The sequence below is a fragment of the Cinclus cinclus genome, chromosome 36, assembly GCF_963662255.1.
Source record: "Cinclus cinclus chromosome 36, bCinCin1.1, whole genome shotgun sequence".
Classification (NCBI taxonomy): Eukaryota; Metazoa; Chordata; class Aves; order Passeriformes; family Cinclidae; genus Cinclus; species Cinclus cinclus.
The window spans coordinates 723,245-742,778 of record NC_085081.1 but is presented as its reverse complement, the minus strand read 5'-3'; the positions used below and the strand labels follow the sequence as shown (position 1 = coordinate 742,778).

The window sequence follows — 19,534 nt, the reverse complement described above, 5'->3', positions numbered from 1 at the left end:
GGTCACTTCAGATCAATTTTCGGTCCATTTCGGGTCAATTTTGGGTTGGTTTGGGTCAATTTTGGATCAATTTGGGTCCATTTTGAGTCCATTTTGGGTCTCTTTGGATCAATTTGGGTCCATTTTGGGTCAATTTTGTTTCATTTTGTGTCCATTTCGGATCACTCTGGGTCTTTTTTTTGGTCAATTTTGGAACATTTTGGGTCAATTAAGTCAAATCTGGGTCAATTTGGGTCAGTTTTGCTTCATTTTTGTCAATTTTGGGATCGTTTGGGTGGGTTTTGGGTCCCTTTTGGGCCACTTTGTGTCAATTTTGGGTCAATTTTGTGTCATTTATGAGTCCATTTTGGTTCAGTTTTGGGTCCATTTTAGGTCAATTTTTGGGGCATTTCCATCCCATTTTTTGCCGCTTTTGGAGCCATTTCGGGGCAAATCCGGGATGATTGGGGTGGGTTTGGGACAATTTTGGGTTTATTTTGGGGGATTTCAGGCAAAATATCCCCAGAGGAAAGAGGCCACGCCCATCAGCACCAGCGCATTGATGTCGACCAATCGGCTCCATTTGGGGTCCTCGGGGGGAGGACCCACGCCCACTTCCGGTGCCACGCCCACACCGGAAGTAGCTTCCTCTTCCTGTGCCGCGCCCACTTCCGGTGCCACGCCCCCCGCTCCAGGCTCCACCCCCGCCACTTCCACATCTGGAAATTGGGGCATTTTGGGGTGAAAAAATGACCAAAAAAACATCCCAGAATTTTGATCCAAAATCTTCTGGGATTCCCAAAATTTCCGATTTGGGTCATCAAGTTCCCGGAATTCTGAAGTTTGGAGATCTCCCAATTCTGGGAACTCCCAAAAATCCCAAATTTGGGTACCAGGATGCCCAAAAATCCCTAATTTGGGACATCAAGAACCCCAAATCCCAAATTTGGATCCGAAGATCATCAGAATCCCAAAATTTGAAAAGCCAAAATACCAAAATCTCAAATATGGATCCCAGGGCCCCCAAAATTCCAAATTTCCTCCCCAGAACACCCCAAAAATTTCCATATTTAGAACCCCAAATTCCCGTGATCCACCCAAAATCCCAAAATTAGGCCCCCAATACCCCCCAAAATCCCAAATTTGGGTCCTCAAGACACCAAAACCCCCAAATTTGGAACCCAGGACCTTCCACAAATCCCCACAATGTGGATCCCAAATTTCCCCAAAATCCCCGATTTTGGGGCCCCAAAATCCCCAGGACTCCCCAAAATCCCCAAATTTGGATCCCAGGACCTCCAAAATCAGAATTTAGATCCCAAAATCTCAAATTTCCTCCCTTGGACCCAAAAAAATCCCAAAATTGGGTCCCCAGGATCCCCAAAACCCCAAAATTTTGTTCCCAGGACCTCCAAAAACTCCAAGATTTGGATCCCAAATTCCCCTGGACCCCCCCCCCCCCCCCAAATCCCCAAAATTTCAATCCCAAAACACAAAAAATCTTAGATTTGGGTTCCAAAACTCCAAAATTTGGATCCCAGAACCCCCCAGAATTAGAATTTAAATCCAAAATCCCAAATTTCGATCCCAAAATCCCAAATTTCGATCCCAAAATCCCAAATTTCCTCCCCTGGACCCCCCCCCCCAAAATCCCCAAAATTTCAATCCCAAAACACAAAAATCTTAGATTTGGTTCCAAGACCCCAAAATTTGGATCCCAGGACCCCCCAGAATCAGAATTTAAATCCCAAAATCCCAAATTTTGATCCCAAATTTCCTCCCCTGGACCCCCCCGAAATCCCACAATTCGGCTCCCAGACCTCCCAAAATCCCCAAATTTGGATTTCCCCCCCCCCACCCCTTACCCCCGAGCGGGATCCCCAAATTTTGGGGGGGCTCCTTGGGCGCGTCGAGGTCGATTCGGGGCTCGCGGCTGTTCCGGAGGCTGAACACCAACCTGTGCAGCTGGGGACCCAAAAATCGCCAAAATCCACACAAAATTCACCAAAATCGACCCGAAATTTGGAAAATTCAACTCAAAATTTGCCAAAATCCACACGAAATTCAGAAAAATCGACCCAAAATCCAAAAAAATCGACCCAAAATCCAACAAAATCCGCCAAGAATCTGGCAAAATTGACGTGAAATTTGGAAAATTCGACCCGAAATTCATAAAAATTGACCCAAAATTAAGAAAAAATGACCCAACATTGATAAAAATCTACCCAAAATTCAGAAAAATTGACCCAAAATTTGGAAATACTGACCCAAAATTCATAGCAATTGATCAAAAATTCACCAAAATCCATCGAAATTTGGGGAAAATTGACCCAAAACTCATTAAAATCCAACCAAAATTCTTAAAAATTCACCCCAAATTCGTAAAAATTGACTCAAAATTCACCAAATTCCAACCAAAATTCAGCAAAATCGACCGAAAATTCCTAAAAATCAATTTAAAAATTCCACAATTTTTTTTTTACATTTTTGGTTCATTTTGGGTTCATTTTGGATAATTTTGCGTCATTTTAGCCTCATTTTTTGGGTTCAATTTTGGGCTCATTTTGGGTTCATTTTATCTCATTTTGAGGAGATTTTGGATCATTTTGGGTCATTTTTTTGGCTCCATTTTGGGTCATTTTTGGGTCATTTTGGCTCAATTTGGGTCATTTTTGGTTCATTTTGGGTCATTTTTGGCCATTTTCCGACCCATTTTTGGCTCATTTTTTCTCATTTTTGGCTCCACTTTGGGTTCAATTTTGGGTTCATTTTTGGCAATTTTCAGACTCATTTTTGGACATTTTGAGCCCATTTCAGTCCAAATTTTTTAGAAATTTTGGGTTCCATTTGGGAAATTTTGGGTTCATTTTTGGGCTCGTTTGGGTTCTTTATTCCTCAATTTTGGGCACAGTTTTGGGTTAACTTTTTGGCCATTTTGGGCTCATTTTGGATCATTTGGGTTCAATTCTGGGTTCATTTAGGGGCAATTTTCAGACTCATTTTGGTCTCATTTTTTGTCATTTTGGGTCCATTTTTTCTCATTTTTGGCTCAATTTTTGGGCTCATTTTTGGCCATTTTCAGGTTATTTTGGTCTCATTTTTTGTTCATTTTGGGTTCATTTTTTTCTCATTTTCGGCTCATTTTGGGCTCAAATTTTAGACATTTTGGGCTCATTTTGGGTCATTTTAGGTCGTTTTTGGTTTCATTTTGGGCCATTTTAGGTCATTTTTGGCTTCATTTTGGGCTCATTTTGGGATATTTTGGGTCCTATTTTGGCTCATTTTTGGCTCATTTTGGGTCACTTTGGGGCTCATTTTTGGCTCATTTTGGGTCATTTTGGACTCATTTTGGGTCCATTTTAGGTCATTTTTGGCTCCATTTCTGGTCATTTTGGGGCCATTTTGTCAAATTTTGGCTCAATTTTTGGCTTCATTTTGGGATGTTTTGGCTCCAATTTTGCCTCATTTTTTTGCTCCATTTTGGGGCCATTTTTTGAACCGTTTCAATCCTGTTTTTGCTGTTTTTTTTTTTTTTTTTCCCATTTCTTCGCGATTATTTCCCCCCCAATTCACCCGCCAAAAAATTCCCGAAAAATTCCCAAAAAATCCCCAAGCACTCACGTGAACTTTGGGGATGGGCGGGTGGCACCAGGACACGCCCAGGACGATGGCACAGGTGAGCAGGAAGAGCAGGACGGCGAAGTGCAGGTAATGGAGGCCACAGAGCAGCTCGGGGCAGCGCCCGGGGGTCCCACAGGACCCCGATCCCAAAAGGAATTCGGGAATCAGCCGGGCCAGGCCCAGCCCCAAACCCCCCAGCAGGCCCCAGAACGCGCCCTTGGGGAGAAAAATCGGGAATTCGGTCAAATCCCGGGAATTTGGGATTTCTGGGGGGCACCTGGAGGTGAAATTTTGGGGGATTTGGGGGCACCGAAGGGGGGGGAAATGGGATTTTTGGGGTCACCTGGAGTCCAAATCTGAGATTTTTGGGGTCACCTGGATCCCAAATTTGGGATTTTTTGGAACTCCTTGTGGTGAAATTTGGGATTGTTGTGGTCACATGGATCCCGAATTTGGGATTTTTGGGGTCACCTGGATCCCGAATTTGGGATTTTTGGAGTCACCGGGACACCTGGATCCCAAATTCGGGATTTTTGGGGTCATCTGGAGACCAAATTTGGAATTTTTGGGGTGACCTGGATAACAATTTTGGGATTTTTGGGGTCACCTGGATCCCAAATTCGGGGTTTTTTGGAAATCCTTGTGGTGAAATTTGGGATTTTTGGGGTCAACTGGATCCCGAATTTGGGATTTTTGAGGTTACCTGGATCCCAGATTTGGGATTTTTTGGAACTCCTTGTGGGGAAATTTGGGATTTTTGGGGTCACCTGGATCCTGAATTTGGGATTTTTGGGGTCACCTGGACACCTCGGAGCCCCAAATTCGGGAATCAGCCGGGCCAGGCCCAGCCCCAAACCCCCCAGCAGGCCCCAGAACGCGCCCTTGGGGAGAAAAATCGGGAATTCGGTCAAATCCCAGGAATTTGGGATTTCTGGGGGGCACCTGGAGGTGAAATTTTGGGGGATTTGGGGGCACCGAAGGGGGGGGAAATGGGATTTTTGGGGTCACCTGGAGTCCAAATCTGAGATTTTTGGGGTCACCTGGATCCCAAATTTGGGATTTTTTGGAACTCCTTGTGGTGAAATTTGGGATTGTTGTGGTCACATGGATCCCGAATTTGGGATTTTTGGGGTCACCTGGATCCCGAATTTGGGATTTTTGGGGTCACCGGGACACCTGGATCCCAAATTCGGGATTTTTTGGAACTCCTTGTGGTGAAATTTGGGATTGTTGTGGTCACATGGATCCCGAATTTGGGATTTTTGGGGTCACCTGGATCCCGAATTTGGGATTTTTGGAGTCACCGGGACACCTGGATCCCAAATTCGGGATTTTTGGGGTCATCTGGAGACCAAATTTGGAATTTTTGGGGTGACCTGGATAACAATTTTGGGATTTTTGGGGTCACCTGGATCCCAAATTCGGGGTTTTTTGGAAATCCTTGTGGTGAAATTTGGGATTTTTGGGGTCAACTGGATCCCGAATTTGGGATTTTTGAGGTTACCTGGATCCCAGATTTGGGATTTTTTGGAACTCCTTGTGGGGAAATTTGGGATTTTTGGGGTCACCTGGATCCTGAATTTGGGATTTTTGGGGTCACCTGGACACCTCGGAGCCCCAAATTTGGGATTTTTGGGGTCACCTGGACACCTCGGAGCCCCAAATTCGGGAATCAGCCGGGCCAGGCCCAGCCCCAAACCCCCCAGCAGGCCCCAGAACGCGCCCTTGGGGAGAAAAATCGGGAATTCGGTCAAATCCCGGGAATTTGGGATTTCTGGGGGGCACCTGGAGGTGAAATTTTGGGGGATTTGGGGGCACCGAGGGGGGGGGGAAATGGGATTTTTGGGGTCACCTGGATACCTGGATCCAAAATTTGGGATTTTTGGGGTCACCTGGAGTCCAAATCTCAGATTTTTTGGAGCAGCTGGATCCCAAATTTGGGATTTTTTGGAACTTCTTGTGGTGAAATTTGGGATTTTTGGGGTCACCTGGATCCTGAATTTGGGATTTTTGGGGTCCCCTGGAAACCTGTATCCAAAATTTGGGATTTTTGGGGTGACCTGGATCCCAAATTCGGGATTTTTGGGGTCAGCTGGAGCCCTTTAATCCCTCCAGGTGTCCCCAAGTGTCCCCAGGTGTAACTCATGTGTATCAAGGTGTGTCTCTCTCCCCCCCCCCAGGTATCCTCAGGTGTCCCCAGGAGTGCCCAGGTATGCCCCAGGTGTCCCCAGGTGTATCCAGGTGTGTCTCACTCTCCCCCCAGGTAATCCCAGGTGTGCCCCACGTGTGCCCCAGGTGTCCCCAGGTCTGCCCAGGTGTGCCCAGGTGTGCCCAGGTACCCCCAGGTGTTCCCAGGTATCCCCAGGTATGCCCAGGTATCCCCAGGTGTCCCCAGGTGTGCCCAGGTGTCCCCAGGTACCCCCAGGTGTCCCCAGGTCTGCCCAGGTGTCCCCAGGTACCCCCAGGTGTTCCCAGGTATCCCCAGGTATCCCCAGGTGTCCCCAGGTGTCCCCAGGTCTGCCCAGGTGTCCCCAGGTACCCCCAGGTGTCCCCAGGTCTGCCCAGGTGTCCCCAGGTACCCCCAGGTGTTCCCAGGTATCCCCAGGTATGCCCAGGTATCCCCAGGTGTCCCCAGGTGTGCCCAGGTATCCCCAGGTATCCCCAGGTATCCCGAGGTGTGCCCAGGTGTGCACTCACGGGCTCGTTGACGCGCGGCACGAACACGGCCAGGAAGAAGACGGCGGCCACGGGCGGGGCCAGGTACGAGGCCAGGGCCTGCATGTAATCGAAGAGCTGCCCCCCGCGCGCCGCCTCCACCACCGGCAGCCAGGCCAGGCTCAGCCCCACCATGGCCAGCACCCACAGCCTGCAGGTGAGACAGGTGAGGCAGGTGAGCTCACCTGGGGGCACCCGCAAAAAATCCCGGCTCGTTCGGAGCTCGGGAACCCAAAATTTGGGAGCTCAGTTACCTGAGACCTCAAAATTTGGGGTTCTGGGACACCTGAGAGCCTCAAATTTGGGATTGTTGAGGTCACCTGAGCTCACCTGAGGCCACCTGAGCTCACCTGGGGTCACCCCAAAAAATTTGGGACCTCCCAGAGATCCAGAATCCAAAATTTGGGGTTTTTGAGGTCACCGGGACCGCAAAATTTGGGGTTCTTGGACATCGGATGACAAAATTTGGGGTCACCTGAGGTCACCTGAGGTCACCTGAGGTCACCCCAAAAATATTTGGGATCTCCCAGCGCTCCAGAACCCAAAATTTGGGATTTTTTTTGTTCACCTGGACCCCAAAATTTGTAGTTCTTGGGGTCACCTGGAGACTCAAAATTTGCCCCTCCCCCACCTGTCCGAGTTGTGTCCCCTCCCCCACCTTTCCCAGGTGTGTCTCCTCCCTCACCTGTCCCAGGTGTGTCCCTGCCCCTCCCCCACCAGTCCCAGGTGTGTCCTCTTCCCCACCAGTCCCAGGTGTGTTTCCTCCCCCACCTGTCCCAGGTGTGTCCCTCACCTTCCGGCCAGCAGGAGCTCTCTGGGCCCCGCCCCTCCCCGCAGTTTCCGGTACACGTCCAGCGTGAACAGCGCCCCCGAGCTGGCGAAGATGGAGGCGAGCGACGACATCAGCGCGGCCAGCACCACGGCCAGCATCAGCCCCCGCAGCCCTGGCGGTAATTAACGATTCATTAATAATAATTAACGCTAATGGCCGCCCCCGAGCCAAAAAACCTGGTGGTAATCGGCCAAAAAATGGCGTTATTAGGGGGAAAATTAGGATTAATAGCCCGTTATTAGCCCTAATAACCCGTTATTAGCCCTAAATTTGAATTATTAGTCCATTATTAGTCCTAATGAGCAATTATTAGCCCTAATAATAGGATTAATAGCACATAATTAGTCCTAATAAGCCATTATTAGCCCTAATAAAGGAATTAATAGCCCGTTATTAGTCCTAATAAGCAATTATTAGCCCTAATAATAGGAATTAATAGCCCATTATTAGTCCTAATGAGCAATTATTAGCCCTAATAATAGGTTTAATAGCCCATAATTAGTCCTAATAAGCAATTATTAGCCCTAATAATAGGATTAATAACCCATGATCAGTCCTAATGTGCAGCTACTAGCCCTAATAAAGGAATTAATAGCCCATAATTAGTCCTAACAAGCAATTATTAGTCCTAATAATAGGTTTAATAGCCCATAATTAGTCCTAATAAGAAATTATTAGCCCTAATGAAGGAATTAATAGCCCATAATTAGTCCTAATAAGCCATTATTAGTCCTAATAATAAGATTAATATCTCACTATTAGTCTTAATGAGTCATTATTAGCCCTAATAATCAAATTATTAGTTTGTTATCAGTCCTAATAAGCCATTAATAAACCTAATAATCAAATTTATAGCCAATTACTAGTCCTAATAAGGAATTATTAGCCCTAATAATAAGATTAATAGCCCTTTATTACTCCTAATAATAAAATTAATAGCTCATTATTAGTCCTAATAGGTCACTATTAGCCCTAATAATAAGATGAATAGCCAATTATTAGTCCTAATAATCCGTTATTAGCCCTAATAATAAGACGAATCCCCCGCCGTTAATTTTAATAAATTTAAAATTTAATAATAAAAGATCATTAGGCTATTATTAGCTCTAATAACCACTAATAACTCCCAAAAATCACTAATAATACCCTAATAACCACTAATAAATCACTAATAACGCCTTAAGAACGGCTAATAATCTTAAATAACCGCTAATAACTCGTTAATGACTGATCATTAGTCGCTAATAACTCATTAATAACCGATCATTAGTCACTAATAACTCATTAATAACTGGTTAATTACGCACCGTGGGGCAGCAGGCCCAGCACCAGTCTCGGGTACGCCACGTTGGAGCAGCCCAGGGCGGAGCCGCAGGCCCGGGAGCAGCCCTGGGGGTCAGCACAGCCCACGACATCTGTAAGGACCAGTATAAACCAGTATGGACCAGTATAGACTGGTATGGGCCGGTATAATCTGGTATAAAACAGTATGAAACAGTGTGGACCAGTATGGACCACTAGGGACCAGTATGGACCAGTATAAAACAGTATGGACTGGTATGGACCAGGGGGGATCACTATAAACCAGTATGGACCAGTATGGACCATTATAATCCAGTATAAAACAGTATGGAACGGTATGGACCAGTATAGACCAGTACATACCAGTATGGACCATTATAATCCAGTATAAAACAGTAAGGAACAGTATGGACCAGTATAGACCAGTACATACCAGTATGGACCAGTATAGACCAGTACATACCAGTATGGACCATTATAATCCAGTATAAAACAGTAAGGAACAGTATGGACCAGTATAGAGCAGTACATACCAGTATGGACCAGTATAGAGCAGTACATACCAGTATGGACCAGTATAGACCAGTACATACCAGTATGGACCATTATAATCCAGTATAAAACAGTAAGGAACAGTATGGACCAGTATAGACCAGTACATACCAGTATGGACCATTATAATCCAGTATAAAACAGTAAGGAACAGTATGGACCAGTATAGACCAGTACATACCAGTATGGACCAGTATAGAGCAGTACATACCAGTATGGACCATTATAATCCAGTATAAAACAGTATGGAATGGTATGGACCAGAATGAACCAATATGGACCAGTATGGAGCAGTATAAACCAATACGGACCAGTATGGACTGGTATGGACCAGTATAAACCAGTATGGACCAGTACAGATCAGTATAACCAGTACAGAACAGTATAGACCAATATAATCCAGTATCATCCAGTATAAAATAGTATGGACTGGTATGGACCAGTATAGACCAGTATGGACCAATACGGACCAGTATAAACTGGTATAAACCAGTATAAATCATTATGGACTGGTATGGACTAGTATAAACCAGTAAAAACTGGTATGGACCAGTAGAAACCAGTATAAAATGGTATAAATCAGTATGGACTGGTATGGACCAGTACGGATCAATAAAAACCAGTCTAAACCGGTATAGACCAGTCTAAACCAGTATAGACCACTGGGGGTCTGTATTGTAGAGCCATCTTGGGCCGCCATTTTGAAAACTCTATTGGGTGCTGCCATTTTGGGCGGTTCTGGTGGCTGCCATCTTGGGCAGCCATCTTGGATTCATTCTGTGGCAGCTATTTTGGGCGGCCATCTTGGAAATTCATATGGGCGCCGCCATCTTGGGCCGCCATTTTGAAAACTCTATTGGGTGCTGCCATTTTGGGCGGTTCTGGTGGCTGCCATCTTGGGCAGCCATCTTGGATTCATTCTGTGGCAGCCATTTTAGGCGGCCATCTTGGAAACTCATATGGGTGCCGCCATTTTGGGCAGCCATTTTGGGTGGCCATCTTGGAAACTCATATGGGTGCCGCCATCTTGGGCAGCCATTTTAGATAAGTCCCTTCAACTGAACGTAAACCAGTATAAACCGGTGTAAACCAGTATAAACCAGTATAAACCAGTGTGACTGACCCGGGAAGAGGACACGGGCGGCCATGCCGGGCAGCACCATCAGGAACATGGGCAGCACCTTGAGGTAGCCGCAGACGACGCAGCCGGCACGGACGTGGGTGAGGGAGCGGCCGGCCAGGCAGCGCTGCACGATCACCTGGGGGTCCCAGTTCTCCCAGTTAGAGACCAATTAGGGACTGGTGTGACCAGTTACGGACTGGTGTGACCAGCGATCCCAGTTACAGAGCAGTGCTCCCAGTAACAGACCAGTTACAGACCAGTTAGGGGCCAATTAGAGACCAGTTAGAGACTGGTGTGACCAGTTAGAGACCAGTTCCAGGCCAGTACTCCCAGTTCCAGACCAGTGCTCCCAGTAACAGACCAGTGCTCCCAGTAACAGACCAATGCTCCCAGTTCCAGACCAGTGCTCCCAGTTCCAGCCCAGTGCTCCCAGTAACAGACCAGTGCTCCCAGTTGCGGACCAATGCCTGTCCCAGTCCCCTGTAATCTTCTCCCAGTCCCTCCCAGTCCATCCCAGTTCGCTCCCAGTCCTTGCCAGACCCCTCCCAGTATAAACCAGTACAAGAAATCCCCTCCGACACCAATAATCCCCCATTTTTAACCCTTTCGTCACCTCCCAATTACTTCCAATCTTCTCCCAGTCCCTCCCAGTCCATTCCCAGTGCATCCCAGTCCCACCTGGTCGGTACACCAGTACCAGGCCGAGATGATTCCCAGTCCCAGCACCAGTCCAGGCCAGGGCAGGTCCCCGGTGTCCGGGTCCCTGAGCAGGTGGAAGGCGTCGGGCCGGGGTCGCCCGCAGGGCCCTGAGGCGTTGGGGGACGCGGCCAGCGGGTAGCGCTCCTGCAGGCCCTGATAGCCACCCACAGCGCCCAGGGCTGCCGGGAGAAACCAGTATGGACCAGTATAGACCAGTATAACCAGTATAAACGAGTCTAAACCAGTATGGATCAGTATAAACCTGTATAAATCCGTATGGGCCGGTATGGAGCAGTATGGCACAGTAAGGACCAGTATAAATCAGTGTGGATTGGTATAAACCAGTATAAACCCATATGGACCAGTATGGACCAGTATGGATCAGTATGGACCAGTATAAATCAGCGTGGACCAGTATGGACCAGTATAAAACAGTATGGCATGGTATATATCAGTATAAACCAGTATGGACCGGTATGAACTGGTATGGTCCAGTATGGACCAGTATAAATCAATATGGAGTGGTATAAACTGGTATGAACCAGTATGGACCAGTATGGATTGATACAGACCAGTATGGATTGGTATGGGCCGGTATAAACCAGTATGGACCAGGATAAATCAGTGTGGACCACTATAGACTTGTATGGACCAGTATAAACTAGTAAGAACCAGTAAGAACCAGTAAGAACCAGTAAGAACCAGTATGAACCAGTATGGACTAGTATGGGCCGGTATGGACCAGTACGAACCAGTATGGAGCAGTATGGACCAATATGGACCAGCATGGACCAGCATGGACCAATATGGACCAGTATGGACCAGCATGGACCAGTTTAAACCAGTATGGACCAGCATGGACCAGCAGGGCACCACAGTGTTGCTTCCCAGTCCCTCCCAATCCCCTCCCAGCATAAACCAGTCTAAACCAGTATAAACCAGTCCCACCGTAGCCGGCCAGCACCGAGGCTCCCGCGATGATGATCAAGGTCTGCACCAGGTCAGCGAACATCAGCGCCGTCAGCCCACCTGGCCACGCCCAATGCATCAGGCCACGCCCACCGCGTCGGGCCACGCCCACCGCGTCGGGCCCCGCCCACCGCGTCGGGCCCCCACCCACAGAAACCCGGCAGTGTTAGGCCACGCCCACCACACCAAAAGCCACGCCCACACACCGTCCCTCCCAGTTTATCCAGTTCCCTCCCAACCCCTTCCCAATGACCTCCCAGTCCCTCCCAGTATAAGCTGGACCATCCCAGTTCCCTCCCAGTCCTTCCAAATCCCCTCCCTGTTCATCCCAGTCCCTTTCAGTATCATTCCCAGTCCCTCCCAGTATAAACCAGTCCCTCCTAATATAAACCAGTCCATCCGAGCTCCCTCCCAGTTCTCTCCCAACCCCTCCCACTTTATCCCAGTCCCTCCCAGTCCATCCCAGTATCATTCCCAGTCCCTCCCAATCCCTTCCCAATGACCTCCCAGTCCCATCCCAGTCCATCCCATTTCCCTCCCAGTTCCTCCCAGTCCCCTCCCAGTCCCTCCCAGTCCCCTCCCAGTACATCCCAGTCCATCCCAGCCCACTCCCAGTCCCTCCCAGTCCCTCTCAGTATCATTCCCAGTCCCTCCCAGTATAAACCAGTACAAACCAGTGACGGTGTAGAGGGCGGTGATGCCCAGCAGCGCCCCCACCGAGCCGTACAGGTCCCAGTCCCCTCCCAGTACATCCCAGTCCATCCCAGCCCACTCCCAGTCCCTCCCAGTCCCTCTCAGTATCATTCCCAGTCCCTCCCAGTATAAACCAGTACAAACCAGTGACGGTGTAGAGGGCGGTGATGCCCAGCAGCGCCCCCACCGAGCCGTACAGGTCCCAGCCCAGTGCCTCGCGGATGAACAGAGCCCCCGAGTACATATCCACCTGGGGGAACTGGTTTGTACTGGGAGGGACTGGGAGGGGACTGGGATGGACTGGGAGGGATTGGGAGGGAAGTGGGATGGACTGGGAGGGACTGGGATGGGATTGGAAAGAACTAGGAGCGGCTGGGAGGGAACTGGGAGTGACTGGGATAAACTGGGATGGACTGGGATGGACTGGGAGGGAACTGGGATAAACTGGTTTGGACTAGGATGGGATTAGGAGGGACTGGAAGGGAAGTGGTTTGTACTGGGAGGGATTGGGAATCGACTGGGAGAGGATTGGGAGGGGACTGGGATGGACCGGTTTATACTGGTCTATACTGGGAGGGACTGGGGGCTCCTTGTGGAATTTGGGGTTTCCTCCCCACTCACCCCAGTTCCCCCCCAGTCCCTCCCAGTTTATCCCAGTTCCCTCCCAATCTCTCCCAGTTTATCCCAGTTCCCTCCCAATCCCCTCCCAGTCCCTCCAGGTTCCCTCCCAGCCCATCCCAGTATAACCCAGTCCATCCCAGTCCATCCCAATCCCTTCCCAGTCCAACACAGTATAACCCAGTCCATCCCAGTTTATCCTAATCCCCTCCCAGTGCCTCCCAGTCCATCCCATTTCACTCCCAGTTCCATCCCAGTTCCTCCACATTCCCTCCCAGTCCATCCCAGTTTATCCCAATCCCCTCCCAGTCCATCCCATTTCACTCCCAATCCCCTCCCAGTCCATCCCAGTTTATCCCAATCCCCTCCCAGTCCATCCCAGTCCCTCCCAGTCCCCTCCCAGTATAAACCAGTGCTCCCAGTACCGAGATCTTGGTGCTGATGTAGAGCCCCAGGGACAGCAGGGCCAGGTAGAGCCGGATCCTCCTCCCCCCGAATCGCCGGCCCAGGTACTCGGGCATGGTGCTCACCTGGACACGCCCACTCAGACCACGCCCACCCCGGGCCACCCCCAGAACCACCCCGATCTATTTAAGCCACGCCCACTCAGGCCACGCCCAGAGAACTCCAGGATATTGACAGCCATGTTTAGGCCACGCCCACTCACAGTAAATCCATTCCCAGTTCCCTCCCAGTCCCTCCCAGTTCCCTCCCAGTCCCTCCCAGCTCCCACCCAGTCCCTGCCAGTCCCTCCCAGTCCATCCCAGTCCCAACCCAGTCCCCTCCCAGTCCCTCCCAGTCCCTTTCAGTCCCATCCCAGTCCCTCCCAGTCCCCTCCCAGTTCCCTCCCAGTCCCTACCAGTCCATCCCAATCCCTACCAGTCCATCCCAGTCCCTCCCAGTCCCTCCAAGTCCCCTCCCAGTTCCCTCCCAGTACCCTCCCCGTCCATCCCAGACCCCTTCCAGTCTATCCCAGTCCCTCCCAGTCCCCTCCCAGTCCCTCCCAGTCCCCTCCCAGTACCCTCCCAGTCCATCCCAGTCCCCTCCCAGTTCCATCCCAGTCCCCTCCCAGTCCCTCCCAGTCCATCCCAGTCTCACCCCAGCTCTCAGGTAAATGGGGACGAACACCCAGCCCAGCAGCAGCACAATGAACATGCCCTGGGGGGGGGGGGAGGGTGAGGGGCGGGGTCATATCGCGATAGGGGCGTGGCATTATCACGATAGGGGCGTGGTCATGTCACGACAAGGTAACGCTATCAAGACAGGACCACTGGGGGGCGCCATTATATCGCGATAGAGCTACCAGGCGGCGCCGTTCTATCGCGATAGAGCCGCGGGGGGGGGGCGCCGTTCTATCGCGATAGAGCCACCGGGACGGGGTGGGGGGGTGGGGTCTGTGCGCGTGCGCTATCGCGACGTATCGCGACACTCACGCTCCACTCGAAGCCTCCCACGGCGATGCCGCCGGCCGCGCCCGTCCCCGCCAGCCCCACGAAGTGCCCCGAGCCGATGTTGCTGGCAAAGAGCGACGCCCCGACCTGGGCGGGACAGCGGGGAGGCGCAGGTGAGATCACGTGACCCGGAAATGAACCCCCCCAGGTGACCCCGAAGGTGATCGCAGGTGGGATCACGTGACCCGGAAATGAACCCCCGAAGGTGACCCCGAAGGTGATCGCAGGTGTGATCACGTGACCCGGAAATGAACCCCGCAGGTGACCCCGAAGGTGATCGCAGGTGGGATCACGTGACCCGGAAATGAACCCCCGCAGGTGACCCCGAAGGTGATCACAGGTGGGATCACGTGACCCGGAAATGAACCCCCGCAGGTGACCCCGAAGGTGATCGCAGGTGTGATCACGTGACCCGGAAATGAACCCCCGCAGGTGACCCCGAAGGTGATCACAGGTGGGATCACGTGACCCGGAAATGAACCCCCGCAGGTGACCCCGAAGGTGATCGCAGGTGGGATCACGTGACCCGGAAATGAACCCCCGCAGGTGACCCCGAAGGTGATCGCAGGTATGATCACGTGACCCGGAAATGAACCCCCGCAGGTGACCCCGAAGGTGATCGCAGGTGTGATCACGTGACCCGGAAATGAACCCCCGAAGGTGACCCCGAAGGTGATCGCAGGTGTGATCACGTGACCCGGAAATGAACCCCCGCAGGTGACCCCGAAGGTGATCGCAGGTGGGATCACGTGACCCGGAAATGAACCCCCGCAGGTGACCCTGAAGGTGATCGCAGGTGTGATCACGTGACCCGGAAATGAACCCCCGAAGGTGACCCCGAAGGTGATCGCAGGTGCGATCATGTGACCCAAAAATGACACATCCCACACCCCCCCCCCCCCCCCCCAGGTGACCCCGTAGTCATCACCCCAGGTAACCCCCGAGCGTGATCACGTGACTCCGAAATGACCACAGGTGACCCTGAAGCAACCCCAAAGTGACCCCAAGTGTGATCACGTGACCCGGAGTGACCCCCAATGTGATCATGTGACCTGGAAATGACGACCCCACCCCCCCAAATGCGATCACGTGACCCAAAGTGACCCCCGGTTGACTCCAAAGGTGATCACGTGACTCGAAGTGACCCCAGGTGACCCCAAGTGTGATCACGTGACCCCCAAGTGACCCCAGGTGACCCAAAATGTGACCATGTGACCCCAAAATGACCACAGGTGACCCCAAAGTGACCCCAAAGGTCATCACGTGACCCAAGAGTGACACCCCCCCCCCCCAGGTGACCCCAAATGTGACCCCAGGTGTGATCACGTGACTCGGAAATGACCCCCCCCCCAGGTGCCCCCAACTGTGATCACGTGACCCAGGAGTGAGCAGAGGTGACCCCAAAGTGACCCCAGGTGACCCCATGACCCCCAGTACGAACCAGTACAAACCAGTACAAACCAGTTTGACCCCTGAGTGACCCCTGTGTGACCATCTCATTCCCCCAGTATGGCCCAGTACAAACCAGTTTAAACCACTATGGACCAGTATAAACCACTATGGACCAGTATAAACCGGTATAACCCGCATAAACCAGTATAAACCAGTATAACCAGTATAAACAGTATTACCAGTCTCTCCCAGTCCCTCCCAGTCCCTCCCAGTAAAACCAGTATAACCAGTATAAACCAGTATAAACCAGTATAAACCAGTATAAATCAGTACAAACCAGTATAACCAGTATAACCAGTATAACCAGTATAAATCAGTATAAACCAGTATAAACCAGTATAAACCAGTGCTCACTCACCGGGGCCCAGCTCATGCTGCGTCCGGCCAGGAAATACCCGGAGAGAGAACGGCCGGAGCGCCTGCGCATGGACTGACCAGTACAGACCAGTATGGACCAGTACAGATCAGTACGGACCAGTACAGACCCGTATGGACCAGTATGGAGCAGTACAGACCAGTACGGACCAGTATGGGCCAGTACAGATCAGTACGGACCAGTATGGACCAGTACGGATGAGTATAAAGCAGTATGGACCAGTACAGACCAGTATAGACCTGTATGGACCAGTATGAACCAGTATAGACCAGTATGGACTGGTATAAACCAGTATGGACTGGTATGAACCAGTACAGACCAGTATGGACTGGTATAAACCAGTATGGACCGGTACGGACCAGTACAGACCAGTATAAACCAGTATGGACCGGTACGGACCAGTACAGACCAGTATAAGCCAGTATGGACCGGTACGGACCAGTACAGACCAGTATAAGCCAGTATGGACCAGTACAGACCAGTACAGACTAGTACAGACCAGTGCAGACCAGTATGGACCAGAATAAACTGGTATGGACCAGTATGGACCAGTATGGACCAGTATGGATTTTTAGGTTCAGTTTTCAGGATTTTTAGGTTGAATTTTCGGGATTTTTCGGGGTTGAATTTCCAGGATTTTTCAGGTAGAATTTTACAGATTTTGGGATTTTTAAGTTGAATTTTCTGGATTTTCGGGGTTGAATTTCCAGGATTTTTAGGTTGAATTTCCTGGAATTTTTTGGGTAGAATTTTCCAGATTTTCCGGGATTTTTTTTGGGTAGAATTTCCCAGATTTTACGGGATTTTTTTGGGTAGAATTTCCAGGATTTTCAGGATTTTTTCAGGGTAGAATTTTCAGGATTTTTTGGGGTAGAATTTCCCAAATTTTTTGGGATTTTCCAGGATTTTTCCAGGGTAGAACTTCCAGGATTTTTCGGGTAGAATTTTCAGGATTTTTTTGCAGTTGAATTTCCAGGATTTTTTTGGGTAGAATTTCCCAGATTTTCCGGGATTTTTTTGGGTAGAATTTCCAGGATTTTCAGGATTTTTTCAGGGTAGAATTTCCAGGATTTTTAGGTTGAATTTCCAGGATTTTTCGGGGTAGAATTTTCCAGATTTTGGGATTTTTAGGTTGAATTTTGTGGGATTTTTCCGGGGAAGGATTTCCCAGATTTCCAGGATTTTTTGGGTAGAATTTTCCAGATTTTGGGATTTTTAGGTTGAATTTTGCGGGATTTTTCGGTTGAATTTCCAGGATTTTTAGGTTGAATTTCCAGGATTTTTTGGGGTAGAATTTTCCACATTTTGGGATTTTTAGGTTGAATTTCCAGGATTTTTCGGGGTAGAATTTCCAGCATTTTTAGGTAGAATTTCCAGGATTTTTCAGGATAGAATTTCCCAGATTTCCAGGAATTTTCGGGGTAGTATTTCCCAGATTTTGGGATTTTTTAGGTTGAATTTTTTGGGATTTTTTCCAGGGTAGGATTTCCCAGATTTCCAGGAATTTTCGGGGTAGAATTTTCCAGATTTTGGGATTTTTTTAGGTTGAATTTTTTTGGATTTTTCCGGGGTAGGATTTCCCAGATTTTGGGATTGTTTTTTTTTTAGGGTTGAATTTTTTGGGGATTTTTCGGGGATTTCTGGTTTCCATTTGTCTCCGTTTGGGTTGGATTCCATTTTTTGGGGAGGGGGTTTCTCCGTCCTTACCCAGATCCCCACGGCCATGACGAGCAGGAAGTAGCCCCCGATCACCCCCAAATCCCAGGGGTCCGCTCCCGGAGCCGACATCCCCTCCCCCACCCTCCGAAACCTTCCCCTTCCCCCCCCCACCCCCCCCCTCCCAACCAAGAAACCTCCCCTCCCCCCCACCCATCCCTGGGCACGCGCCTAAATCCTCCCCCAAAGCCCCTCCCCCCTCCCCCAAAGCCCCTCCCCCCTCCCCTCAAGCCCCTCCCCCACCCCCTCAATCCCTCCCCCCCCCCCCCCCCCGCCCCCGTTCAAAGTCCGATCCCAGCCCCTCCCCCACACAAACCTTTGGACCCCTCCCCCACACCCTCAAGTTCATTCCCAGCCCCTCCCCCATCCCCCAAATCCCCTCCCCCACCCCAATCCCCTCCCCCACCCCCAATCCCCTCCCCATCCCCCCAAATCCCCTCCCCCACCCCAATCCCCTCCCCCACCCCCAATACCCTCCCCCATCACCCAAATCCCCTCCCCATCCCCCCAAATCCCCTCCCCCATCCCCCAAATCCCCTCTCCCACCCCAATCCCCTCCCCCACCCCCAATCCCCTCCCCCATCCCCCCAAATCCCCTCCCCCACCCCCCTAAATCTCCTCCCCCACCCTAAATCCCCTCCCCCACCCCCTCCAACCCCCTTTCCCCGCCCCTCCCCCACCCCTCGGTGCCGCTCCGGTGCCCCCCGGTTGACCCCGCTGGACCCGAGGGGGGAGGGGCGGCCCCTCCCCGACCCCCCCCTCCCCCACCGAGCGCTGGTTTGTACTGGGGTGGGGGAGGGGCCGATTTGGTACCATTTTGGGGCAAATTTTGGGGTAATTTTTGAGGGTGGGGGAGGGGTGGAGACTCCGGGGTGGGGGAGGGGCCAATTTTGGGGGATTTGGGGTGAATTTGGGGCCATTTTTGGGGTTTTTTGGGGGCTCGTTTTTGGGCCTTTTGGGGGCCATTTTGGGGAAATTTTTGGGGCCATTTTCGTTAATTTTGGGTCATTTCGGTTCCTTTTTTCGGTCATTTTTGGTTCATTTTTGGTCAATTTTTGGATGATATTTCTGGGGCCGTTTTGGGGGTTTCTGGTGTCGTTTTTATTGTCCATATTTGGGTGATTTTTGTTCATTTTGGGCTTTTTTTGAGGTCCATTTTAGGATCATTTTGAGTCATTTTGTGCCAATTTTCTGCCAATTTTGGGGCCATTTTGGGTCAATTTTTGGTAATTTTGGGTCAATTTTTGGGTCTCATTTTGTGCCAATTTTGGGTCATTTTTGGTCCATTTTGGGCTCTTTTGGGTTCAGTTTTGGCCTCTTCTGGGCTCATTTTTTGAGGCCATTTTCGGGCCATTTTTGGGTCACATTTTGTGCCAATTTTGGGTCATTTTTGGTCCATTTTGGGCTCTTTTTGGGGTCATTTTTTGGTGACTTCT

General features: G+C 50.4%; 1 protein-coding gene across 1 annotated transcript; it reads right to left on the bottom strand.

The window, feature by feature from the left end:
- Positions 1 to 486: 486 nt before the first annotated feature.
- Positions 487 to 18,146, bottom strand: LOC134055847 (sodium/glucose cotransporter 2-like). Its single transcript, XM_062512316.1, has 15 exons — positions 18,090 to 18,146; positions 16,365 to 16,436; positions 14,537 to 14,641; positions 14,202 to 14,261; positions 13,529 to 13,633; positions 12,630 to 12,735; positions 11,772 to 11,852; positions 10,803 to 11,002; positions 10,125 to 10,260; positions 8,455 to 8,562; positions 7,109 to 7,259; positions 6,298 to 6,466; positions 3,601 to 3,816; positions 1,889 to 1,944; positions 487 to 652 (listed from the first exon to the last, which is right to left on the bottom strand). Exons 1-15 carry the CDS (start codon positions 18,105 to 18,107, stop codon positions 487 to 489), a joined length of 1,749 nt encoding a protein of 582 aa, XP_062368300.1. The 5' UTR covers positions 18,108 to 18,146.
- Between the last annotated feature and the right edge of the window lie 1,388 nt (positions 18,147 to 19,534).